Here is a 27,262-nt window from a genome sequence, read left to right as displayed (position 1 = left end):
AACCATAAATCGCAAGGTGACCTACAATGTTTTGTGAAGTAAATGACATTTTATGTGTATTTAAGGGGCCTTAAACTAAAATGACATTTGTTCCATTTGTCCAGCCAAGCCAGCCAATACTGCCAGTGAGTAAGAACATAGAAATATTAAATAAGAGTGGCCCAAGAACTTAACCCTGTGGAACACCATAGGTGGTAGTTATTAGCTCTGACTGCATCCCTGTATAACTGACAAGACTGTGCAGGCACTCCACAAACTCATTTTGCAAAAACTTTTTTGCAAACTTTTTTGAATTGATTTAAATTGAAAACAGTTTTTGTATTTTTATGCTTATCCATAATTGGATGCTTGCAAAATGTACTAAAAGGTTTGGACAGGCAATAATTTCTACTGTGTTACATCATCATTCCTTTTAACTACATTCAAGAATCGTTTGGAAACTGAGGACACCAATTGTTAATGGTGAAAGTGGAGTTTTTGTAGCAGGCCAGTCTAAGCAGTCTTTAGCAAGTGGCTTGGCTCTGTCTTGATAAAGCAAACAGGGACATCCCTGAAAAAGATGTCTAGCAGCAAAGAAATCATTTGTTAATGTGCCTTCAAATATGTGCGGTTTACCCATGCAAATCGCATCAACACACCCTCGTACCATGAGGCTGGCTTTTGAACTTTCATTAGTCACAACCGGGATGGTCCGTTTCCTCATTGGTCCAGAGAACGCAACATTCATTATTTCCAAAACCAGTTTGAAAGGTGGATTAATTAGACCACAGGACATGTTTTCTCTTTGCATCAGTCTATCTCAGATGAGCTTCAGCCCAGAGAAGTTGGCGGTGTTTCTTGGCTTCAGCTTTGCATTGCGCAGTCTTAACCTGCATGTGTAGATGCAGAGACAGCCTGTTTACTGACATCGTTTTTCTAAAATATTCATGCGGTCACAAGCAGTCAGTATTGCTTTTCAGCCTTGCCCTTTACGGACAGAGATCATCTCCTCTGAATCCTTTAGTAATGTTATGGACTGTAGGTGGAGAAATCCTTAAATTATAACGCAGTTGCGTTTTGAGAAACTCCTGGACTATTCACCCCCAGTGGCAACTGAATGCTCCTTCTATACCCTATCATGATAACATCACCTGTTACCTTTTCATGTACTTACCTGTTGAAACAGGTGTTTTTTTCATACAAACGCTCCTGTCAAAACATTTTTGGAAAGTGTTGCAGGCATAGAATTTCAAATTTAGTTTCTATTTATTTATTCAACAATCAGTGGGGATGATGAGGTAAAAGATTAAATCTCTTCCTTGTGTTGTTTTCAAGTAAATACCTGTAAATAAAAAGTTTGCAAATCACTCTTTCTGTATTTATTTGACTCTTTCCTACTAGTTCCAACTTTTTAGGAGCTGGTTTTGTAGGAGAGATCGCAGGCGATGATGATCATATATACATTGAGCATGTATATTATTAAGATTTAGCATACTGCCTACATTTTTGCCACTTAGTGATCTTTTGATAACTTTTACTGGTTACTTTATTAGTAGGGCAAAGAACCCATGAAAATACTCAACCCCATTCTCGAGTCCCGGAGATGCTGAAGAGTCTCAGAGTGGCCTAATGAGAAATATGCAGTAGGGTTTTTTTCTTTACTTCTCCACATTACAGCGTGAGCGTATGTGTGTCTCTCTCTGTGAGTGGCAGGCACAGATTGCTTCAGGGAGAAGGCATCCTGCGCTCAAATGTGTCTGCGCTCAAAGCCTATCTCTCCACTCCAGGCAAAACTAGGCTAGGGAAAACTGAATAAACATGGAGCCACAAACAGCTAATTAGTCCAGTCATTTTCAAACTGCTTAATTTTCCATTGATGATAATGGCAGTAATTAAGTGGGCTTGATTTTTTTAATGCAATTTAATCGCTACAAGATGAGCAAAATCTCCATGCGCGACACAAACAGAGCACCTAAGACACAAACCAGCGTAGTTAGGAATTAACATGCGTTGTGGATTTCCTCTTAGACTAAAGGATTTGGTGAAAAGTCTAATTTTCTCCTTACAGATATCAGACACTCTGACCTAAGCTTGCTTTAGTTCTGCACTGGAACTACGAGGCTAAAGGAGCTAGCAGGGATGCAAAGTGCACGCCTAAATAAGTAAACTTGCCTTGTCAAGTTGTTCAGTAATCTCAAATAGTCTGGCGAATGGTTTCGGATACTGTATTAGTGAAAGTACAGTACTGTGAGAAAGTCTTAGGCACCCAAGACTCATTTTCAAAATCTAGTGTTAATATTTGAATAAACAAAATGTATAGAATATTAATTAATAATGATTTTATATATATATAAGTGATTTTTCTGGACGTTGGTGTGTTTGTTTACCCATCTCCAAGCCTCTCCTCCTCGAGGAAGCCCAGTATTATATGTAGTTAAAAAGCAGCTCCTGGTTTGACCAATCAGTGCTCAGTAAATTGTGCTCATGATGTAATTGATGATATTAACGAGTCTCTGTGGCGGCTGTGAAGGTGTCCAGGAAAAATATGGACCCGAGAGATTCTGGTTACTTTTTATTGTTTTTCTGTTTATTTGAATTATGAATACGACTTTATTCTGATGTATATTGTGATAAAACTCCCTGCTGAGGTCAACTGGTTAAACATTTAAACATTAGACGCCTAAAACTTTCTCACAGTGCTGCACATTGCATAGCTAAAAACAGCTGTTGCATAACAGCCATTGTGAAGCCTGAATTCTGTCCATACCAGTACGTCATACAGTAAGAGAACCCACATAAACAAGCCAGTTGGACATTACTTAAATAAGAATTCCACAATTTTAAAAATTTTCTGCATAATTAGATGATTAGGATGTTAACATGGTCATTCAGAGTGGTTTAATGCGAAATGCTCAGTCAAAATTATTCCCAGTGGTGGTGATAGGAACCAGACGTCTGAAGAGATGAATCCCTCTAAAAGCTCCCTCACCGAAACGTGAAGTGATCACGAATCGCTGCCTGATGACTGAGACATTGTTTGATGGTAGTTTTGAGATGAGGTTTTTTTTTAAGCCGTTTATGATGGAGGGTACGGTGCTGTGCCAAGTTTAGATTCCAGGCTTTCATTTATTTTATTTTTAGTCAGAAAGGCCACTAAGTGCAAAGTAATCATTGTTTAGTGCCAGCAAAGCAGAAAACATAAGCCCAGCAACTCCACGTATTGCCTTTATCCCTGCTGTTCTTTTTTCCGGAGACCCGCTTTCGGTTTTCCAAAGAAATCTGCAGGGGTATTTTTTTCTCAGCTCCAAAGTTTAGTCTTAGAAGTTGGTTGCATTTTCTGTTTCTCGCAGTGCAAGAGATCCAAGCACCGTCAGTGATGTTGAGATCTGGACTCTGGGGTGGTCAGTCCATTGTTCTGAGAACATCCGCATCTTCTTTTCTTCATCTCCTTTTCTCAGTGAGGTTCTTCTTGATCAGCTACACGTCCTTTCAGACCCACCGCGCTGAGTGGTCTTCTCACAGTGGAAGGATGGACAGAGTCAGCTGTGGATGTTTTCAGATCTGAAGCAGCTTGAAGATGGAAGTGCTGTTTATCTGACGGGGACAGTTTTGGTGGGCTCCCAGCTTTTGCAGGTGGTTGCTAGGAGTCCCATTTTCTTTGTGGCTTTTAATCTTTTTTTTTTCCTTTGGAAACTCCTGTTTTATTTTCATTTGACTTCCTATTCCATGTACAAGTGAATGACCTTAGATCTAAACTCCTCATGAATGTCTCGTGAAAAGTAGAGCTTAAATTAAATAAATCAAGGGCGATCTTTGACTTTTGCCGTTCTGTGCATGCAGGACTTTTTAAAACAGCCACATTGAACTTCTTTTTTTTAGGTTTACCACTATTTTAACATTCTCATCATACATATACAAACTAAGAAGGCAGGTTTAGGTTCGCTGGTTAATTTGGATGGTACATACGGCTAGCGATGGTGGCTGGTAGACCCTGTGACACCTGGTTCCTGAAAGAAATCAGAAGTTTCTCTTTAAGAAACCAGTTCACATCAAACCCGTCTGAATGACTTTGTTTTTATGCAGAACTGGTGAAAAATTCAGTGCATACAGGCTTTTTAGCTACATTAGCTCCTTAAGTGAAGCTACCTTAAGATACCAAGTGTAGCTTGAATGATTAATTTGTTTTTTTTTGCGGAACAATTTTTTTAACATTAATGTCGGAGCTTTCTGGAACTTTCCATGCACTAGCCTCGCGCTGTCGGCCGTACAGCTGAGCGCTGGCTCACGTTGAGCAAGGCCTCAGTGCGACTCCGGGCCGCTGGCCACGCGCTGTCACTCACGCTGTCAGTCTGTGGCAGAAATCACAAAGCAGACAGGCTGCGTCAAAACCTCCAGGCCCGGGCCTTTGATGTTCCACACAGAAAGTGACGACCGGAGTTAGAATCCCACTCTCGCTTCACGCCGTGCCACTCTTGACAGCGTGTCCTTAAAGCTGCCGATTTTGCCACGTAACCTCCATCCAACCGAAAAGTTCCCGCTTACAAGATCGAACCAAGAAGAGTGATTAACGCAGCGCCAGTGGTTCAAGTGGTTTTTCCAAGCCGTGCTAATGATCTGTTTTGGCAAAGGCTGCGAGTTAAATGAGATGCTTCTCCTCATATCACCAATTATGACATTTACCTCCTAATAGAAAAATAATGACAGCTTGGAGGAGACAAGTAAACGATATTTCCGGCTTTCCTGATGGTTACACATGGGAACTGCTTTTAATGTCGCCAGCGGAATAATTCCGAAGCTTGGAGAGGGATTAGAATTCCATTTCAGTTGGATAATTTCTCCTTGGACCGTGCATAATATTCAGCATTCACATCAGTCGCACGGAAAGCATATGATTGCTTCAAGCCATTAGTGTCTGAAACATATAGTGTGTTTCGGATTCCAGCAGACATTAAGCACTCTTCATATTGGAAATGAATGCTGTTAATGGTAATTAAAACTCATTGCCCTGCTTTACATTGGCTGATTGCTAACTTGAATCCGGAACAGTTTAGTCAAGTCCCCACTTGAAAGTGGTGCGCTGTCCTCTACAGTGCATTAGTGGCTGATATAACAGTTGCACCTGTGTCCTCTGATGCCATGGACCCACCAACGGTCTGCTTTATCCATATACCAGTGATTACAACAGCAAAGAAGACTACTGCATGTATGTGATGGGTTTATTCCAAAACGCCACCATTAATAAACATACATAATGAATGATTCAACCTGCTTATTATTGCTGTGCGGTAATGATTTTGTGGTAGGGCTCTGGGAAACAAGTGAGACAGGTATCAGACAATTTACAAACTTACGTTCACGGCATTTGGCTGACGCTCTTATCCAGAGCGACTTACAGTTTGATCATTTTTACACAGGTAGACCAAGGCGGTGTTAGGAGTCTTGCCCAAGGACTCTTATTGGTGTAGTGTAGGGTGTTTGCCCAAGTGGGGGATTGAACCCCAGTCTACTGCGTAGAAGGCAGAGGTGTTACCCACTACACTAACCAACCACACTCAACTAACCAACCAACACTCAAACTAGTCTCACAGGGTCCGAAATCCTCTGTCTGAAAGATTGCAAAGCCATGCAAGTGGACACGGCTAAAAAGACACCCCAAATAAGTGCATATACTGTAAAAAAAAACATTTAGTGTAAAAGTGGCGCAGTCACTTACTGTATCATATTAACCATAAATAACTAAAATAGCAGTGTAGCAAGATTAATGAAATGTCGCTGTGTTCTGCTGTACATTTAAGACTGAAATACAGTAATCTCCTGTATTTACAAATAACAACTGTAAAAGTGATGCAACTCAGTAGACAGTAATGTGCTGTAAATTTACTGATAAAAAACTGACTTAGAATTTTACCAGACCTAAAAATATGTTCATTTCAATAAGATCAACATCTATGAACATACTAACTCACCACGTTTTGGACAGTATATGTACACAATATAGAAACATTCAATGCTTTAAAGTGCAAACATACATTTTGCAGACATTCACTTATTACTTACTTACGTGACTTTATAACCCATATCTGGGAAAAGCAATAGACAAGAGTGCTCTAGCACTTTAGAAGTCTTTAAAACACTGAAGCTGTTAATGTTTTATGTTAATGCTGTGCAGGATTTTTTGTTATTATAGAAAACCGAATTTCACAGTAAGATGATAAATACAGTATTTTCCTATAAATAATGTTAAATATGGTGAAGTCCTGGCAACAGTTAACAGTATACATGTGTGTTTGTGTAAAAGAAGCTATAAGACGTTTGTGTGTGTGTGTGTGTGTGTGTGTGTGTGTGTGTGTGTGTGTGTGTGTGTGTGTGTGAGTGTGTGTGTGTGTTATTGATTACTCCAGACATTAAAAGAGCCCCCGACTAAAGGAATGTGGGGGTGGGCTTTAGTGGGGGCTTAGCCTTGTAAGCGACTGATTTTACTGCAGTCCAGCATCAAAAGTTGAACAGCTTGTCCCAGTTGTGTTTTCCTGTTACAAGGTCACACCTGGTCCCATGAGACTGTTGACAGCTGCCTTTTCCATTATAATACTCTATATGTAATATTCAAATTAGACATTTGTAAAATTGTCAGTCTGTGTTTCTCTCAGAAAACTGACCATTTTGTGTGATCAGCTCTCATGAGGATTGGCTGATTTCATTACGTATTAGCCAATGCAAGTAAAGCCTGCAAGGTATTACATGCCTTAGCTTAGTTTGCTCTAAACTGTGGCAGCATATTTCAGATTTTTTTTTATTTGCAATGTATTTATGTATTTGCAATTGCATTTTTGTGGCTTGAAATATTTAATATGGAAAAATGAAGTGTTTTGGTACACTATATTTCCAAAAGTTTTCACTCAGCCATCCAAATCATTGAATTCAGGTGTTCCAGTCACTTCCATGGCCACAGGTGTATAAAGCCGAGCCCCTAGGCCTGCAGACTGCTTCTACAGACATTAGTGAAAGAATGGGTCGCTCTCAGGAGCTCAGTGAATTCCAGCGTGGTGCCGTGATCGGACACCACCTGTGAAGTCCAGTCGTGAAATTTCCTCACTGCTAAATATTCCACAGTCCACTGTCAGTGGGATTATAACAAAGTGGAAGCGATTGGGAACGACAGCAGCTCAGCCACGAAGTGGTCGGCCACGTAAAATGACAGAGCGGGGTCAGCGGATGCTGAGGGTCATAGTGCGCAGAGGTCACCGACTTTCTGCAGAGTCCATCACTACAGACCTCCAAACTTCATGTGGCCTTCAGATCAGCTCAAGATCAGCATAGAAAGCTTCATGGAATGGGTTTCCATGGCTGAAAAAAGCGCTGCCACTGGAGACAGTGGAGACGTGTTCTCTGGAGTGTCCAATCACGCTTCGCTGTCTGGGAATCCGATAGACGAGTCTGGGTTTGGCGGTTGCCAAGAGACGGTACTTGTCTGACTGCATTGTGCCGAGTGTGAAGAATTAGAGCGGAGACTGTGAGCCAGGCCTTCTCGTCCAACATCAGTGTCTGACCTCACAAATGCGCTTCTGGAAGAACGGTCAAAAATTCCCATAAACACACTCCTAACCCTTGTGGAAAGCCTTCCCAGAAGAGCTGAAGCTGTAAAGGGTGGGTCAACATCATATTAAACCCTATGGATTAAGAATGGGATGTCAAGTTCATATGAGTGTGAAGGCAGATGAGCGAATACTTTTTAATTGTCTTATTGGTTCCTCGCTGTTCAGCTTTGTCACAATTAAAATGTATTTGTTACCATGTTTGCAGTTACATTTCGCTCAGTCGTACACTGGGCTGGATGTCAAAAGGGGTTTTTAGTGCAGGGCATGTTGTAAGTTGAAGTTACAAAAAAGTCTAGATCAGTACTGGATCTCTAGCAACCGCTGCTCCAACCAGGCCGAGGAGAATTATGTCCAAAGCAATTTCCTCTTGTTTTGTGTGGAAGTGATTCTTGACTAACTAGGAGAGTTTGTGGCAGCACAGGCACCAATGTTAGTGACACTGTGAGCTGAGGACTGTTGGAGAAACACTGCGTTGCATATTTCAGTGCTTGCTTTAACAAACCCCTTATAGATGGGGGCTGTTAACAATCTGGGTGGTCCAGTTTCCAAAATCATCTCGTTGGGAAACACTGCATTAACCCATAGTGGCCTTTACCTCTTTAATAAGAATATCTATCATTGACTGTCCAGTTCCCGACAGTCCTGCAATCCTCTGCCCAAAGCTGGTCACAGTGGTGTTCGTGCAGCTACAAGCTCTCCTGGTCAGTCGAGAATCACTTCCACACAAAAGAGCAGTAAATTACTTTGGACATGATTCTCCTCGGCCTGGTTGACAAGTATTGAAATATGTCAAGTATTGAAAAATGTCTCGAGCAGTGGTTGATAAAGCTCTAGTACCACCAAAGTTGAGACTTTTTCTTCAGGCCCCACGCCAGAAAGTCCCTTCCAACATCCCACCCATAGCATCTGTTTGACAGCAAAAATGAGTTTGCACACAAAAGATTATTTCCTCGTTTCAACTTGTCAGTCACACCATTAAGACACTGCAATTGAAATGTCAAAAGCACTTCACAGCACACAGAAGTGCAAGTGCACGTACACGTTTTGAAATGAAATCTTAATTAATGCACGCTCATATTGGAAATGCAACTGTAAATACACAGTTTAATTAACATTTTCAAATTTGCACTTAAATTTGAAAAAATCTGGAAAATGCTGCCCTACAAAACCGCTGAAGGGTTGATCATGTAGTGCTATGAATTTCATGACCTGTTTATTATTTAATTCTCATTGCCTTTCCACTGATGGGTTTTGTACGTGTCTTTTTGTTAGCGTTGCGTGAAAACTTGCTTTGACTGGAAGTATAAGGGTGGTTGGTTAGTGTAGTGGGTAACACCTCTACCTTCTACACTGTAGACTGCTTCAGTCACCATTTACATTTATGGCATTTGGCTGACACTCTTGTCCAGAGCGACTTACGATTTGATCATTTTACACAGGTTGGCGAAGGTGGTGTTAGGAGTCTTGCCCAAGGACTCTTATTGGTATAGTGTAGGGTGTTTACCCAGGTGGGGATTGAACCCCAGTCTACAGTGTAGAAGGCAGAGGTGTTACCCACTACACTAACCAACCATCCCGCACCAGGGCAAGTGCCCTACACTATACCAATAAGAGTCCTTGGGCAAGACTCCTAACACTACCTTCACCTACCGGTCGCTCTGGATCAGAGCGTCAGCCAAATGTTGTTAATGTACAATATAAGTATTTGATCAGGTCTGTAGTTAGTCAGTTTGCAGATGCCCATGGATTGGACTAATGTACAGTATGAAACACTGGGATCTATAAACATGAATGTAAGGGCTCCCAAGTGGCATAGCTATGTACACATTGGTCCTGTCTTCTGGGGATGGTGAGTTTGATCCCTGCGTTTAGCCATGTAGAGTATAACTGGCCTGACTCTCTGTGGGTGGGTAGAATTCCCTTCCCTCTCTCCAGTCTCTCAGCACAGTGCTAGACAATATGGGTGTTCATTCTCCTCCAAGCGTGTTGAGCTGACTTTGTGTTAGGGACAGAAAATACCCTCAAAACCAGATCATAGCAGGTCTTACTTAACAACTCGACATGGTTTAACCTCTTAAACTCCTCGGGACCGCCGTTGGTTCTAAACCGCACTGATCTACCAATCAGAGTTAGCAGTATGTACGATGTCAGCTACTCGCATTCCTCTCCCTCACATAAAGTAACTGATCTCCCACTGCGCCGAGTCCCGCCGAGTACCCTACTCCAGCAAGTAGGGTAATCAGTTTAACATTCCAGGAGAAACAAGTTGTTTAGTTGGTGCAGTTCCCCTTGCCTCAGACACTAGTCAATAGGTGGGCAGTACAGTCTCCATCATTCCTATGCTATATAACCCCTAATTGCTTTGACAATCTGGGAAAATTGATTGCTGAATAATTTGAAAAGTCTTGTTGGCCGAGCCCCTCTAATGTTAAAACAATAGGCCGAATACTATTTTTTTACCCCCTTGTTTTGGAGGGTCACCTTGTGCCTTGGAACTCAGTTATAAGTAGTGGAAGCTTAGTGGAAAAAATGGGAGCCTCAAATAAAAGAGCATCACTTCATTAACAGCTACTAGCGCTGCTCTGTAGGCGACCCTGCCCGTCTAGAATAAGATTAAGTCACACTTTTTAATCCCACAACAGGGACATTTCATCTCTTTTGACCCGTCTGTGCAGTGAAACACCATATACACACTAGTGAACACGCACACTATAGGGGGCAGTGAGCACACTTGCCCAGAGCGGTGGGCAGCCCTATCCACAGCACACTGGGAGCAGTTGGGGGTTGGGGGTCTTGCTCAAGGGCACCTCAGTCACAGACTGTCGGTTCAAGGGATCAAACCGGCGACCTTCCGGTCACAGGGCTGGTTCCCTGACCTCCAGCCTATGATTGCAGTGATAGCAGACGAGGGTAAAGTTCAGCAACCTCACTGGTGGTCTATAGTTACTGTACATTTAGGGCATCAGATGCTTTCAAAGAGAAAATTATTTACTGTCCACAATTCAGTGGTATGAGGCTGAAGTTGGCTATTCTCCAGCTTCTTGTTTGAATTTTCTCGTTTCTCCTCAAATGGAGTAGCAGTTCTGACTCCTGAAGTGCCAGAATGTAACTGCTGCATCAATTAAGGTGGAACGGGAAAGTTAACTAGCTACGCATTAGCATACTATTAATGATTTTTATGCTTATTATGAAGAAAAGGGCCATTAGAAATTGAAATGACACTAAATGAAGATAATAGTTTTTGCCATTTTTAGTGAAGAAAATGTTCACATTTGTGGGTTTCTTTGGTCGCGTATGCGGCCGTCTTGCTGATTTTCCTTTTTTTCTCATAACGCTGTGTTTAGAGGTAGTGTTAACACTTTGCCCTACCCCTCTATCTCAACAAAAATCAGGACTGGACATGAACGTGCAAAACGGACAGCTAAGGGCTGAGCGGTAGGGGCAGGAGTGAAGTAGAACTGGGCCTTAGAATCAGCTTTGATTTGAAATTACTTCGGTTGACACCTTTTGAGGCAAAATGTGGGATGATTTAGACAGTTTGCACAGTGAAAACTTGGTAGCTTCAAGTTTCCATTGCTTTTTGTCTAGATTAACATCCTCCAGTACAGAATTGAGAAGCAAACTTCAAGCACCAAACATGTCTTTGCTGATCTCCCTCATTTGAGGTGGGGGTAGACCATATCAAGCATTACCAACCCTAATGAGTAGGCCTAACATACTGGGCCAGTGACCACAGAATGAGTCATTTGCCTTCTGCCCAGCGCTTGCACTGATTCTACATGATGCTCTGTACAGCGGCACTTCACAGGATTTGCCTCTGCCAGACACAGATTTACTCCATCTATCGGTATTAAAAATAAATTGCTCTTGCATGGCTGTAGCCTTATTACATTGTCTTCGGTCCCCCCACAAGCATGACGCTAAGGAAGGGTCCGGCAATCTGAGCGGCACTGTGTTAAACGCTGACCCCGATGAGCCGCTGAGCTCATCTCCAATTGGATGAAGGCATGAAACAGCCACAGCAGACAAAGCCTGGGAGGATACGGCCAAAGATCAGATTACCGGCTGGCCTAGAGCTGAGGCTGTTTTTGTTTTTTTGTTTTTTTTTGGCTCATCTTTATCCGGTCAGGATCGGCAGCGCCAGAGCGGTGCTTAACATACAGTCATGGATTAAAGCTGACCCCACGTTCATAAACCGCAACAGCCATAACGCTGATAAAAGCGGATTATTGCTCAGCGATAGAATCAATAGAACGTAACGCTGAGGGAAGCGGTTTGTTTTAAAGCCTTTATCTGCCTCGGGCTGGGAGAGTACATACCCTTAAGTCATGAGACAGCAGGGAATCAAGAGAATTTTATGAGGAAAGATAGTTGTAAGCCACTGGAACTGCTGTTGTCCTTTTGATTTCATTTCCCTCAGGGACTATATAAAAGGGTTACGGCGAGAGAGAATCATTATCATTACATCTAGTGTGGAAAGCCTTGAGGCATTGCACTAGAACTTTAATGCTGCAACCATTTTGGACACCATCATAGCGTTGGTGGTTGGAGTTTTTCTTTATTTTTCCTGTTTTTCGCATTTGACATAATACTGAAATCAAAACATATAACCCATATGGGATTATGCAGTGAGTAAACGAGTAAACAGGTCCTCTATATCGCATGTGGATGTAATGGTGCACATATTATCAGGTTCCATTGGATTTCAATTTGGTTTCTGTTAATATAATAAGCCAGGCGGAAATCCCTTGAATGTACGTATGTGTTTGTTTGTCTTTACCCAGTTCCCCCCAGTTTAGTCGCAGCATCTCCTACGTCAAACTCTCTGTCTCCTGATTCTTAGACAGTTGTACTACTCAGGAGCGAAAACCATAGACTTTATAAACGACTTCAGAATAAAAGGCCTGTCTTTTGAGTGTGTGCATAACATAAGGTCCGCCCATTACTTTGACAGGATGCATCTATTTGTCTAGACTGCTGGTCACCATAGCAACACAGAGAACAATCTCGCCTAGTTGGTAGATGACAAAAAGACAAAGAAATAGATTTAAGGCGAACATCGCGACTTTGGAGACGAATAAACTTACTTGCATTTATAGTCACGCCAGCTGGTTCCCTGATGCGTTTAATCTGCAACGAGAAACGTTCAAACACTAATAAGTCATGAGTCAGATTCTCATTCGATTTTCCCCGTTGCACGTTAAGTGGTGCAGCAGTTACATTCTGGCGCCTCAGGCACCATTTAAAATTTGAATAAGAAGCTGGTGAATGAGAAGCGACTTCAGCCTCGTGAAAAATCTAACATTGAGAGACGTTTTCCAATAAAGTGTTGCGCTTTTTGGAAAAGTTTCCTGCTGGAGATGTGAGAAAATTCGCTACAGCTAAAGTAAAGCTTAAAGCAGAGCAAAGTAAGCCTGTGTTTTCGTTTATATTATATTTTTTAGCCTGTACTAGAACACCAGCACATACTGAGACATGTTTACAGCGTAAAGCTCCCAAAGTGGTTTGATTTTTGCTGAAAGGACAAAATGGCTTTCCTTAACATTTGTATTGCGACCCCTTACCTAATGGTATTGACTGTGGTTTCCGCAAAAGATGTGAAAAGAGACGCTCAGAAGAGACGAGGGGCACATGACCGCTAGTTTTGCTTTCTCATATTTTGCTCTTGGGTGGCACGGTGGCGTGGTGGGTAGCGCTGTCGCCTCACAGCAAGGAGGGCCTGGGTTCAATTCCCCGGCCGGGCAACCAGCGTCCTCTCTGTGTGGAGTTAGCATGTTCTCCCTGTGTCTGCGTGGGTTTCCTCCCACATTCCAAAGACGTGCAGTCAGGCCAGTTGGACGTGCTAAATTGCCCCTAGGTGTGAGTGACTGTCTGTCTGTCTGCCCTGCGATGGACTGACAACCTGTCCAGGGTGTATCCTGCCTTCTGCCCAAAGACTGCTGGGATAGGCTCCAGCACCCCCCCGCGACCCTGATGGAGAAGCGGCTTAGAAGATGGATGGATGGATGGATGGATGGATATTTTGCACTTGTTCATTTTTTCATTTTTATTTTTTTTTTATCATAACTATTATTATTTGTCTTTCTGCATAATTAAGTAGTTAATATGAAAACAACCCGTGACTCGGTGTGTTTTTATGTCCAATGCTCTCTCCTAGAGAAACTTGCCAAGCCAGAATTATTCACAGTGGTGGTGATAGGAACCGAACGTCAGAAGAGTTTGCCTCTAAAAGCTCCCTCACAGAAAGTTATTACAGGAAGTGGTTACAAATATGCTCCTTGGTGTTTTGAGAAGACGTTGGTCAGCAAGTATTAGATAGTAAATGAAGCCATTATATTTGTGCCCCCTGGTTCCTATCACCACCAATTCAATTCAATTCAATTCAAGTTTATTTATATAGCGCTTTTTACAACAAGGTTGTCACAAAGCAGCTTTACAGAAAAAACAGGTCCACGCCTCTTATGAGCATCACCACAGTGAAGCCAATTTTGTGGTGACTACAGTGGTAAGGAAAAACTCCCTTTAAGAGGAAGAAACCTTAGAAGGGACCAAGGCTCAGTCCGAGGAACCCAACCCCCGTGGGTCGACCCGCACAGAAGAAACAGAACAGAAACAAGAACAACAGTACAAAGAGAGTGCAAAAAGATGGCTGGAACGCTGGAACCACGAATGGGGCACCTCCAGACAGGCCAACGGGGCATCTCGACACATGTGAGAGAGATAGAGAGAGAGAACGGAGTGGGAGGGAAGAAAGATAGGTTAGAAGGGTTGTGTTAATCCCTGTTGAGCGGGACAGGGCCGATTCCAGAGTGCTGCAAACACGAATCGGCACCTCCAGACAGGCCAACCGAACATCTCGATGCATGCGAGAGAGACAGAGAGAGAGAACAGAGTGGGAGGGAAGAAAAAGAGGTTAGAATGGTTTTATACTATGCTGAAGAGCGGGGCACGCCTGTGAAAAAGCACAGGGACCCTGGATGGACACCTCCAGACAGCAGCTCAGGACATGAGGGGAAAAAGAGAAAGAGAAAGATAATGATTACACCACTGTGTAGAAATGTGAGTCAGCAAGTTTCTCTGCATTAAGCATCTCACATCAAACCACTCTGAATGACTTCGTTTGCATCTCAACGGTTCAATTTTGAAGCAAACAGAGGAATTTTTCTTTAAGCATAAACATACATTTGCTCACGTGGGTTTGCCAGGTGCTGTAGGTGCAGGTCTCTCACAGCGTGATATTAGTTTATATTGGAGTTTATGTTGCGAGGCTGCAGCTCCTCACCGTGCTGTGATGTGTAAAGCAGGTGGTGTGTGGAGGTGACAGGCAGCAGTTAAGCCTGATAATTAATCCCATTTTGGATGGTTGGGGATTTGGGAAGAGCAAAAGCTAAAGGCCTGTTTGCATGCGTTCTGTACTGCACTGCTGTGCGTAATAACTACTAAGTGTGAGGTTAACTGACTTTAGTGCTCTCTTCACTGCTTATGCAGCCACTTTACAGCTTTATAGAGCACCATTTCACTTACATTAACATTACCAATCAAAAGTTTAAGATCAGTGTTTTACAAATAAAAACATACATCACGTGTATGTACACCAATCAGACGTAACATTCTGACCACCTCCTCGTTTCTACGCTCACTGTCCACTTTATCAGCTCCACTTACTGTATAGCTGCACTCTGTAGTTCTACAGTTACAGACTGTAGTCCATCTGTTTCTCTGATACTCTGTTACCCTGTTCTTCAGTGGTCAGGACCCCCATGGACCCTCACAGAGCAGGTACTATTTGCTGTGTGTGATCCACTCAGACCAGAGCATCACACCATCACCAAATCAGTGCTGCTGCAGTGCTGAGAATGATCCACCACCCAAATAGTACAGGGAACAGGGTAAAAGGGCGGTAGCAAAGTATGCAGAGAAACGGACTACAATCTGTAATGTGGACATACTGTACACTATATTTCCAAAAGTTTTCACTCACCCATCCAAACCATTGAATTCAGGTGTCCCAGTCACTTCCATGGCCACATGTGTATAAAGCCGAGCCCCTAGGCCTGCAGACTGCTTCTACAGACATTAGTGCCAACATGACTGCACACCAGTGCACAAAGCAAGGTCCTCAACCCAATAGAACACCTTTGGGGTGAATTAGAGCGGAGACTGTGAGTCCTTCTCGTCCAACATCAGTGTCTGACCTCATGCGCTTCTGGAAGAACGGTCAAACATTCCCATAAACACACTCCTAACCCTTGTGGAAAGCCTTCCCAGAAGAGTTGAAGCTGTTATAGCTGCAAAGGGTGTGCCGACATCATATTAAACCCTATGGATTAAGAATGGGGTGTCACTCAAGTTCATATGTGTGCAGATGCGTGCCAGACAAGTGAATACTTTTGAAAATATAGTGTATATATATATATATATATATATATATATATGATAAATGGGTGATGTAGATAGATATTATTAAGAAAGTTGTATAACATTATATGTATGTGTGTATATCTCCATTATTGACATTTCTCAGTTTTTGATATAATTTGCTAATACCGGTTACCCTTAACAATGTGTATAAATTTCATGATGAATGGACTAAAAGAAACGGCCCAAAATTACATGGAAAAAATTCTGGTTCCATTGACTTACATTAAAAGTAAAGTAGGTGTTTCCTTCTCTTATAAAGTTACCATTTTGGAGATATGAGGTTTTCTTCAGACAACAGTGATATATATATATATATATATATATATATATATATATATGATAAGTTCAGAATGAACTTACAGTAAAATTTGTATCCAGAATGAATATAAAATGAACATGCAGAGTAAATTACAGGACATTATTTATCACCTCATAACTTTCTTTGTTGTTCTTACAATACAGGAAATATTGAATGAAAAATATATTTAAGTGTCTAGTTTATCATCATTGTTTAAATCTGCCTTGTTGTTATTATTATTATTATTATTATCTCCATAATAACAAAACTTCCCAGACTTTGGAATGTTAAAGTAGCGTTCTGTGAATCACTGCCATATTTCTAATGTGTGTGTGTGTGTGTGTGTGTGTGTGTGTGTGTGTGTGTGTGTGTGTCTATGTGTGTTTAGATGTCCGGATGGTCCTCGGCCAGCGTCAGTAAGGCCATGCGTACTGCCCTGTAAGAAGGACTGCATAGTGACACCATTCAGTGAATGGATGGCCTGTCCTACATCCTGCGAACCAGGTATAACATCCCAGCATTTGACATAATTACTATTCCCTTCAACAGAAAATCAGGGGCCCTATATAGGACACATTATAGGGAGCAAATATGACCCCTAAACATTGTTCCCTACATACAGCACCATACAGAACACTATTATGCAGAACATAAATGGTCACTAATAACTTCTCTACCTTAGGAAACAAGTAGCACAATATATAGCCCTAGTACAGGGACCAGAATGGGCCCTAATCACTATTCCCTATATAAAAGCACAATATAGAACACCTTTATAGGAAACGTAAACATCCCCTGATCACTGTTACCTACATCAGAAAATCAGGGGCACTATATAGAACACTGGTTATTTGGAATAGAAATGGTGCCTAAAAACTCTTCCCTGCTTTAGAAAACAAGGAGCACAATGTGTAACACTGTTATAGGGAACAGTGATGGCTCCTGATCAATATTCCCTACAATAGAGCTCATCAGATCACTACAAACTCAAACAATAGTGCACTAGTGTAGTCTACAGTGTGTAGGGCATAGTGTTGTTCAAAGCCCATGGGACACTTGCTTGAAGTCAAACGTCGCGGTCATCTTTCAGCAACCTTGAAGGGCAATGTGCATGTCTGAGATTGGTCTTCATAGCATGATAAGATAATCATTCACAGTCCAGTGACCTCTCGCTTGACACAGGGACATTAATCTTCTAGTGGAGCTGTTAGCTCTTCCAGATTTTTGATGAGATTTTTGTTCTGGTACATGGCTTAGCCTCTATCAGTGCATTATAATTTGAAATCAATGGCCTTGGACAGCTCTTCTGCTCTTTTAGTGTGACAGTTAGGCTGTGAGCCAAAAAAATAACTTTGCATGTTACTTTAGTAATACAGTAGCAGTAATACTGCTCAGTCAAAACGGCCACTAAATGCGCATGATTCGTTTATTCACGTTTACAGGACTGTGGGAAAGTTTTAGGCATCTAAGTAATTGTTTAACCAGTTGACCTCAGCAGTGAGTTTATGACAATATACATTAGAATAAAGTCGTATTCATAATTCAGATAAACAGAAAAACTATAAAAAGTAACAAGAATTTCTCGGGTCCATATTTTTCCTGGACACCTTCACAGCCGCCACAGAGACTCGTTAATATCATCAGTGACATCATGAGCTCAATTTACTGAGCACTGATTGGTCAAACCAGGAGCTGCTTTTTAACTACATATAATACTGGGCTTCCTCGAGGAGAGGCTTGGAGATGGGTCAACAAACACACTCACATCCAGAACATCAATATATATATATATATATATATATATATATATAATCATTATTAATTAACACTTTATTAACACTATTAACATTATTAACACTTTTCTCAGCAAATAAACACAAACTACACAGATAAATAGATTTTAAAAATGTGTCTTGGGTGCCTCAGACTTTCACACAGTGCTGTATTCAGGAGATGTTTCTGAGTTGATAGGATGTAAGGTAATCCACTGCATAAGGAATGGGAATGGCAGAGGAAAATAAGTGGGGAAAAAAACCCAGAAATGTCCAAAAATAAGGTAATAAAAAAAGCTTCAACGATACAGAAAATGTGGGATTCGCAACCACCTGGAAGAGCTGGAAGACCACCAAAACTGCCCCCATCAGATAAACAGCACTTAAAGCTTTCGTCTTTCAGAGAGAGGAGAACATCAAGCTGCTTCAGATCTGAAGACATCCACAGGTGTTTCTGTCCATCCTGCCACTGTGAGAAGACCACTCAGCGCTGTGGGTCTGAAAGGATGTGTAGCCGTTAAGAAGAACCTCACTGAGAAAAGGAGACGGATGAAAGCAGAAAAACTGCAAATCAAACAAGGGAGCTGCTGGTGGACTGACCACCCAAGAGTCCAGACCTCAGCATTCTTAAATGTGTCTGGGGTCACTTGGATTGTGAGATGCAGAAAGTTCATCCAACATCAGACTGGGAGCCGAAATCTGAGCTTTGCCATATCCAGATTGTATCCGGATTGGACAGAAAAAAACAAGTGGAATCCCATTGTTGTAAATTGGATCTAAACCACATTTGGAGGTGGTTTGAAATGCGATGCCAGTCAGATTTTGTCTCAGTCTGAACGCTCTGGCCACTCAAATCAGATTTCAATGTGTCTTTTGTGTCACTCAAGCGACAAACAACATCAAATCCAGAGTGATGGAAGTGCTGGAAGTCCACTTTGAATGGATAAAAGTTCTTCAGATTGTTGGAGAATGTGCTGTAGATGTTTGTATATCAAACCTTTCTAAAAAGGATCCTATATAGAAACAAAACGTGTTCTTCTATTGTAACAAAACTCTTAAAAGGGAAAAAAGGTTCTTCAAAGGTTCTTTAGTCAAGAAAATGGTCCACTTTGCGTGGATAAAGGGTTCTTGAGATTGTTGAAGAATGTGCTGTAGATGTTTCTATATCTAACCTTCCTGAAAAGGGTCCTATATGGAACCATAATGGGTTCTTCTATTGTAACACTCTTAAAAAGGAAAAAGGATTCTTCAAGGGTTCTTTAGTAAAGCTTTGCGTGCTTCATGTGTTCTCTGAATTGCTGAATGGTTCTTAAGATTAATGGAGGATGTGCTGTAGACGGTTCTATATTGAACCTTTTTGAAAAGGGTTCTATATAGCACCAACAAGCCTGAAGCCTGTAACAATAGAAGAACCCTTTTTGGTGCTATATAGAACCCAAAATGTTCTATATAGGACCATATTCTCCACAAATATGTAAAACAAACTCTTCTTCAGTCTGATGAATCCCTTTCCTGATGCAAAGAACCCTTTAATCATGCAAAGGGACCAATATTTAGAACCAGTATTTTTACTAAAGAACCCTTTGAAGATCCATCTGTTTTAAGTGTGAAACGTAATATTGTAACAATAAACAAACCCTTTTTGGTGCTATATAGAACCCTTTTCAAAAAGGTTCTAAGTAGAACCATATAAAACATATTCCCCATCGATCTGAAGAGTCCCTTTCTGGATGCAAAGAACCCTTTAATCATGCAAAGGGTTCTTTGGATGTTTATAGTTCTATACAAAACCTTTTTTTTTATACTAAAGAACCATTGAAGCTTAATGTCATAATAAGAGGAGAACCCTTTTCAAACAGGTTCTATAAAGAACCATCTGCAGCACATTTTCCATCATTCTGAAGAACCACTAGTGATGCAAAGAACACTCTAAGCATACAGGGGGTTCTTTGAGTGGTCATGGTTCTATATAGAACCATTTTTTTTTCTAAAGAACCCTTGAGAAATCTTTTTTTAACCTCTCATTGTCCAGGGTATGTTTTGGTCTGTCCATCTGAATTTACATGACCAAATCATAAGGTCAATTATTTAGTAACTGCATGAAATAAATCAAAATTTTTATTTATTTATTTATTTTTTGGAAAAGCCCCTCAAATGAACAGATCATGTGTTTTATGATCTCCACACATCACTATACGCTCACACTTCACTGCTGAGAGCCAAAAATCTCCGACGCTCTTTGTGTTGTTTTCTAAAAGTGATGTTTCCAGAGCAGATCACTGAAGAGACGCCGTCTGTTTATAGTTTAGAGCCCAGATTTGGGGAAAAACGGGTCGACTTTCAGTAGAAAAACAAAGTTCAGCTTCTTTTATTATAAGGGTTTAAAATGACGTCACCGTCTATTACACTGGAGAGAAGAGCTACAGCCTCACACGACGCCCAGCTTCTGAATGGAGCTTATGGAATATGAACGTTATGAAGAACATGACCGAGTGCGGTTTGGAACCACCGGTGGTCTCGAGGAGTTGAAGAGGTTGACTGTACTGTTAGAGCTTATACTCCGGGGGTCTTCCTTGGAGTGGCCAGCAGGTTTTTCCTAAATATTTTTTTTCTTTTCCAAATTATTATGATAAAAAAACCACACAAAGTCTTTTGACCCAAAGGTGAAATCCTACACTTATAAAGTTTTAGTGCTGATTAGTACTGACATCACAATAAAGGGCTAAATTGCTTGGCCTTTTTTTGACTAATATCCCACCTATTTAAGTCGTCTTAGTGTGTAATGTGTTCAGTCATTGCAGACCGTCAACATAAACATGTTGGTTTGTATTAAAAACGTTCTAAGAAGCGAACTTTTGACGGGCAGCGTACGTCATCATAATTCTCATCCTTTCTGTCGCCATCGGTCTCAAGACTGCCTGTTCTCTCTGTAAATTGATGTGTAGCTAAAAATACACTGTAGTTTTATCATCATGACTCAAGCAGGTGTGTCTTTAGTCGCCAGCGGCCAGAAGAGCAAGCAGTCCCGTTTCCGTGTGATCATCCAGAAGCCAGCCAACGGCGGACTGGACTGTCCCGAGGTGCTCTATGAAGAGAAGGACTGCGTGAGCCCCCGTCCAGACTCAGCCTGTCTGGTTTACAGGTATACGCCAACCTTCGCTCCTGGCTGTCTCTCTCAGCGCGATTGTGGCTGTTTGATGCATTTGTGGATGTATGATGCAAAAGTAAGCAACGGTTACTGCTGGGCCTTGGAGAGGAATTCTGATGGCTGAGCCAGCGATCCCAGCAGATATATAGAAAAAGAACCGTTAGGTCCGTTGTAGGGCTACGTGACGCTGTCCGTAAACAGTGTGGTTTTTTATCGTCCACACATTGTTTATTTTTTTAAAAAGCAGTCCAGCCTGAAAAGAAGTTCATAAGCTCTGAATAATCCTTGGCATTTCTGAATCAGGACCTCGACTGGACTTGATTGGACTGCCTTGAAGGGGCAGTCATGGGCTGGAGGTTAGGGAACCAGCCCTGTGACCAGAAGGCTGCCGGTTCAATCCCCAGAGCTGACATGACTGAGGTGTCCTTGAGCAAGACACCTAACCCCCAACTGCTCCCCGGGCGCTGTGGCTAGGGCCGCCCACTGCTCTGGGCAAGTGTGCTCACTGCCCCCTAGTGTGTATGTGGTGTTTCACTGCATGGATGTGTAAAATGTGGAGGTGAAACTTCCCTGTTGTGGGGGTCACTTTTTTTTGAGCTGTTTCTTTTATAAAGAATTCCTATTGTAAAATTTACACACAATGTAAAGGGCAACAGGCATATTCGGATTATGACAACAACGGAAATACAAGGTTTAGTTCCAACAGCAGCGACATATACTAGATACAACAGCCAAGTAGCACAGCGGTTCTCAAACTGGGGGCCGTGGCTCCCTCAAGGGCTGCTATTCGGTGTACATGCCAGCAATTCACTTAATATAATTCTGGTGTAGCCTGTGAAACGGAAAAGGATCATTATATGTCCATGTTTGAGATGATTCCTCAAACTTGTTCACGGCATATTTTTTTTTTTTATCATTTCTTTTCATGGATGCTTGGAATATTTTTATGATGCATTCAGCTAAACTACTTATAACTGATTTATTACTGAATCCTTTCCACACGTTGATCACGGTTTCAAGCTTCTTCTAAATGTCTCTGCTTTCCAATTGTATTGTTTAAGCAAGACATCATAGTTTGACTACTTGATTAACCAAATCAGCAATTAATCAACAGAAATAGTCCCTAGTCATTAGCAGCCCTGACTGAGAGAGAGAGAGAGAGAGAGAGAGAGAGAGAGAGAGAGAGAGAGAGAGAGAGAGAGAGAGAGAGAGAGAGAGAGAGAGTGAGAGAGAGAGAGAGAGAGAGAGAGAGAGAGAGAGAGTGAGAGAGAGAGACAGAGAGAGAGAGACAGAGAGAGAGAGAGGAGATTTGCATTGCAAGAGACACAGGATGCTTCAAGACTCCTGCTAACAGGTTAGCAATGCTGAAGAGATCGTTATGCATAATTAAGCTCGATTAGTCATTGAAATAACATAAAACAAAAGATTAATGCAGAAATATTTGTTATTTGTGGCCCTGTTTTGTCCGACTGCTTTGAGCTGAAGGGTAAGATGTTGTTCAGTGTGCTGTTTCATGCCATCTGTTAAAGTTGCGTAACTCCTAAATTAGCACGCTGTATTGTTCAGGTGGAAGACTCACAAGTGGCGCCGGTGTCAGCTGGTTCCGTGGAGCATCCGGCAGCAGAGCATGGGAGCTCAGGAGGGATGTGGAGCAGGGCTCCAGACCAGAGGTAAACATCATATAAACTCATCCGTGCATTAGCAAACACATAAAACCATATCAGAGCAGGCTTCAGCTGATTAATGGTAGTAATGATGCAGTCTGTCATGCTGGTCCTCATGATCTAAATTTCAGAAAACCCTGAAGTGTCTGTTTTTCTGGCTTTTGAATGGGGATGTCTGGCCCCAGGGCCAAATGTGGTCCATGTGTGTGGTCGTCTACCTTCACACACATATGAACTTGAGTGACATCCCGTTCTTAATCCATAGGGTTTAATATGATGTCAGCCCACCCTTCAGCTCTTCTGGGAAGGCTTTCCACAAGGGTTAGGAGTGTTTATGGGAATTTTTGACCGTTCTTCCAGAAGCGCATTTATGAGGTCAGACACTGATGTTGGACGAGAAGGCCTGGCTCACAGTCTCCACTCTAATTCATCCCAAAGGTGTTCTATGGGGTTGAGGTCAGGACTCAGTCAAGTTCTTCCACACCAAACTGGCTCATCCGTGTCTTTATGGACCTGCTTTGTGCACTGGTGCGCAGTCATGTTGGAACAGGAAGGGGCCGTCCCCAAACTGTTCCCACAAAGTTGGGAGCGTGAAATTGTCCAAAATCTCTTGGTGCTGAAGCTTTAAGAGTTCCTTTCACTGGAACTAAGGGGCCGAGCCCAACTCCTGAAACACAACCCCACACCATGATCCCCCCTCCACCAAACTTTACACTCGGCACAATGCAGTCAGACAAGTACCGTCTCCTGGAGTCCAGTGGCGGCACTTTACACCACTGCATTCCACACTTTGCATTGCGCTTGATGATGTAAGGCTTAGATGCAGCTGCTCGGCCTTGGAAACCCATTCCATGAAGCTCTCTACGCTGTTCTTGAGCTGATCTGAAGGCCACATGAAGTTTGGAGGTCTGTAGTGATTGACTCTCCAGAAAGTTGGCAACCTCTGCGCACTATGATCATGAGCATCCACTGACCGTGCTCTGTCATTTTACGTGGCCGACCACACAAGCGAATACTTTTGGCAATATAGTGTATTTTGGTATCTGCCCGGAGCGCCCTCTAGTGTCTGATTTACCTGACACAAATTACTGACTGGCAGTTCTCCTCTCTAGAATATCTGCTGTTTTCACAGTATTTGTTGTTATGTTATTAGAGAAAGGTGCCACAAATCTCAACTCGCTTCTACTAGGTTATGGTTGTCAAGCAAAGTTCATTACATGAGCAGCAGGATGACTGTTAACAGCTTATCATATTGGTACAGAATCAAATCGATATCTGTGGTCATATGTGTGTAAACGGACTGGAATTTGGCCCAGGATATCAGATTTTAGAAACCAAACTATCCTTAAATGATTTATAATGAATTTTACAACCAATTCACATTCAGACCTTTATATCAGGAGGCGTCTCTGGACTGAAGCAATGGGCCAAGCATTCACCTTGTTCATCGTCAAAGGTGACGTTGTTTTAATCTTCCTCACCCTGGCACGGGTACAAACCCAGAAGCTGTGACCGTGAAGACGTCATTATGTCTGGCAGTGACTGTGTTGTACTGACCGCAGAGCTCTCATGGTCTGTGCGTGATGCTGGTTACTTGTCCCACCTGCCCTTCCAACGTGATGCTGCAACTGACTGGATTAGCGCACCCCATCCGGTTCACTGAATGCCAACAGCTTAATAGGCTCAAATCCTCCCACACACTGAAGCCGTGCCTCTGTGGAGTCATACTCTCACCGTCCACTTCATGAGAAACACTGACCTTCTATTTCCACTCACCGTCCACTTCATGAGAAACACTGACCTTCTACTTCCACTCACTGGCCACTTTATTAGAAACACTGACCTTCTACTTCCACTCACTGACCACTTTATTAGAAACACTGACCTTCTACTTCCACTCACTGGCCATTTTATTAGAAACACTGACCTTCTACTTCCACTCACTGGCCACTTTATTAGAAACACTGACCTTCTACTTCCACTCACTGGCCACTTTATTAGAAACACTCACCTTCTACTTCCACTCACTGGCCACTTTATTAGAAACAAGTAACTTCTACTTCCACTCACTGGCCACTTTATTAGAAACACTGACCTTCTACTTCCACTCACTGGCCACTTTATTAGAAACACTGATCTTCTACTTCCACTTACTGGCCACTTTATTAGAAACACTGATCTTCTACTTCCACTCACTGGCCACTTTATTAGAAACACTGATCTTCTACTTCCACTCACTGGCCACTTTATTAGAAACAAGTAACTTCTACTTCCACTCACTGGCCACTTTATTAGAAACACTGACCTTCTACTTCCACTCACTGGCCACTTTATTAGAAACACTGACATTCTACTTCCACTCACTGGCCACTTTATTAGAAACACTGATCTTCTACTTCCACTCACTGGCCACTTTATTAGAAACACTGACATTCTACTTCCACTCACTGGCCACTTTATTAGAAACACTGATCTTCTACTTCCACTCACTGGCCACTTTATTAGGAACAAGTAACTTCTACTTCCACTCACTGGCCACTTTATTAGAAACACTGACATTCTACTTCCACTCACTGGCCACTTTATTAGAAACACTGACCTTCTACTTCCACTCACTGGCCACTTTATTAGGAACAAGTAACTTCTACTTCCACTCACTGGCCACTTTATTAGAAACACTGACCTTCTACTTCCACTCACTGGCCACTTTATTAGAAACACTGACCTTCTACTTCCACTCACTGGCCACTTTATTAGGAACAAGTAACTTCTACTTCCACTCACTGGCCACTTTATTAGAAACACTGACCTTCTACTTCCACTCACTGGCCACTTTATTAGAAACACTGACCTTCTACTTCCACTCACTGGCCACTTTATTAGAAACACTGACCTTCTACTTCCACTCACTGGCCACTTTATTAGAAACACTGACCTTCTACTTCCACTCACTGGCCACTTTATTAGAAACACTGACCTTCTACTTCCACTCACTGGCCACTTTATTAGAAACACTGACCTTCTACTTCCACTCACTGGCCACTTTATTAGAAACACTGACCTTCTACTTCCACTCACTGGCCACTTTATTAGAAACACTGACCTTCTACTTCCACTCACTGGCCACTTTATTAGAAACACTGACCTTCTACTTCCACTCACTGGCCACTTTATTAGAAACACTGACCTTCTACTTCCACTCACTGGCCACTTTATTAGAAACACTGACCTTCTACTTCCACTCACTGACCACTTTATTAGAAACACTGACCTTCTACTTCCACTCACTGGCCATTTTATTAGAAACACTGACCTTCTACTTCCACTCACTGGCCACTTTATTAGAAACACTGACATTCTACTTCCACTCACTGGCCACTTTATTAGAAACACTGATCTTCTACTTCCACTCACTGGCCACTTTATTAGAAACACTGATCTTCTACTTCCACTCACTGGCCACTTTATTAGAAACAAGTAACTTCTACTTCCACTCACTGGCCACTTTATTAGAAACACTGACCTTCTACTTCCACTCACTGGCCACTTTATTAGAAACACTGACATTCGACTTCCACTCACTGGCCACTTTATTAGAAACACTGACATTCTACTTCCACTCACTGGCCACTTTATTAGAAACACGACATTCTACTTCCACTCACTGGCCACTTTATTAGGAACAAGTAACTTCTACTTCCACTCACTGGCCACTTTATTAGAAACACTGACATTCTACTTCCACTCACTGGCCACTTTATTAGAAACACTGACCTTCTACTTCCACTCACTGGCCACTTTATTAGGAACAAGTAACTTCTACTTCCACTCACTGGCCACTTTATTAGAAACACTGACCTTCTACTTCCACTCACTGGCCACTTTATTAGAAACACTGACCTTCTACTTCCACTCACTGGCCACTTTATTAGGAACAAGTAACTTCTACTTCCACTCACTGGCCACTTTATTAGAAACACTGACCTTCTACTTCCACTCACTGGCCACTTTATTAGAAACACTGACCTTCTACTTCCACTCACTGGCCACTTTATTAGAAACACTGACCTTCTACTTCCACTAATTGGCCACTTTATTAGAAACACTGACCTTCTACTTCCTCTTTACTTCCACTTTATTTTTTTTCTACTAGTTAGTAGCTTATACAGCACATATTCCATCTAGTTTCCTAGCGCAGCAGCTAATCCAGCTGGCATTTTAGTAAATTCTAAGTGAAACGGTCAGTAATTTAACTTCTGCTAAATTAGCCCACAACTTTGTCATGCTAGCTAGCCTACTTGCTATTCAAAGTAAATGCTAACCAACCGTTTCTAGTGGTTTTACCTCTTTAATTTAAACACTGCTCTGCTTTCAGTTCTGTCCAT

At 42.0% G+C, this 27,262-nt stretch overlaps 1 protein-coding gene across 3 annotated transcripts in view; it reads left to right on the top strand.

Moving 5' to 3' along the window:
• LOC108433870 (thrombospondin type-1 domain-containing protein 7A) overlaps nt 1-27,262 on the top strand; it is a 238,224-nt gene that overhangs the window by 143,032 nt on the left and 67,930 nt on the right. For 2 of the 3 annotated variants that reach the window (XM_037534172.1, XM_037534171.1), the window contains 3 exons: nt 16,682-16,797; nt 21,051-21,207; nt 22,780-22,883. In XM_037534172.1, the coding sequence (XP_037390069.1) occupies nt 16,682-16,797; nt 21,051-21,207; nt 22,780-22,883 (377 nt within the window). The remainder of the gene's footprint in view (nt 1-16,681; nt 16,798-21,050; nt 21,208-22,779; nt 22,884-27,262) is intronic. The other variant, XM_017708707.2, reaches the window with a different exon arrangement.

The sequence above is a fragment of the Pygocentrus nattereri genome, chromosome 24 (genome assembly GCF_015220715.1).
Source record: "Pygocentrus nattereri isolate fPygNat1 chromosome 24, fPygNat1.pri, whole genome shotgun sequence".
Classification (NCBI taxonomy): Eukaryota; Metazoa; Chordata; class Actinopteri; order Characiformes; family Serrasalmidae; genus Pygocentrus; species Pygocentrus nattereri.
This window is presented reverse-complemented; position numbering and strand designations above follow the sequence as displayed.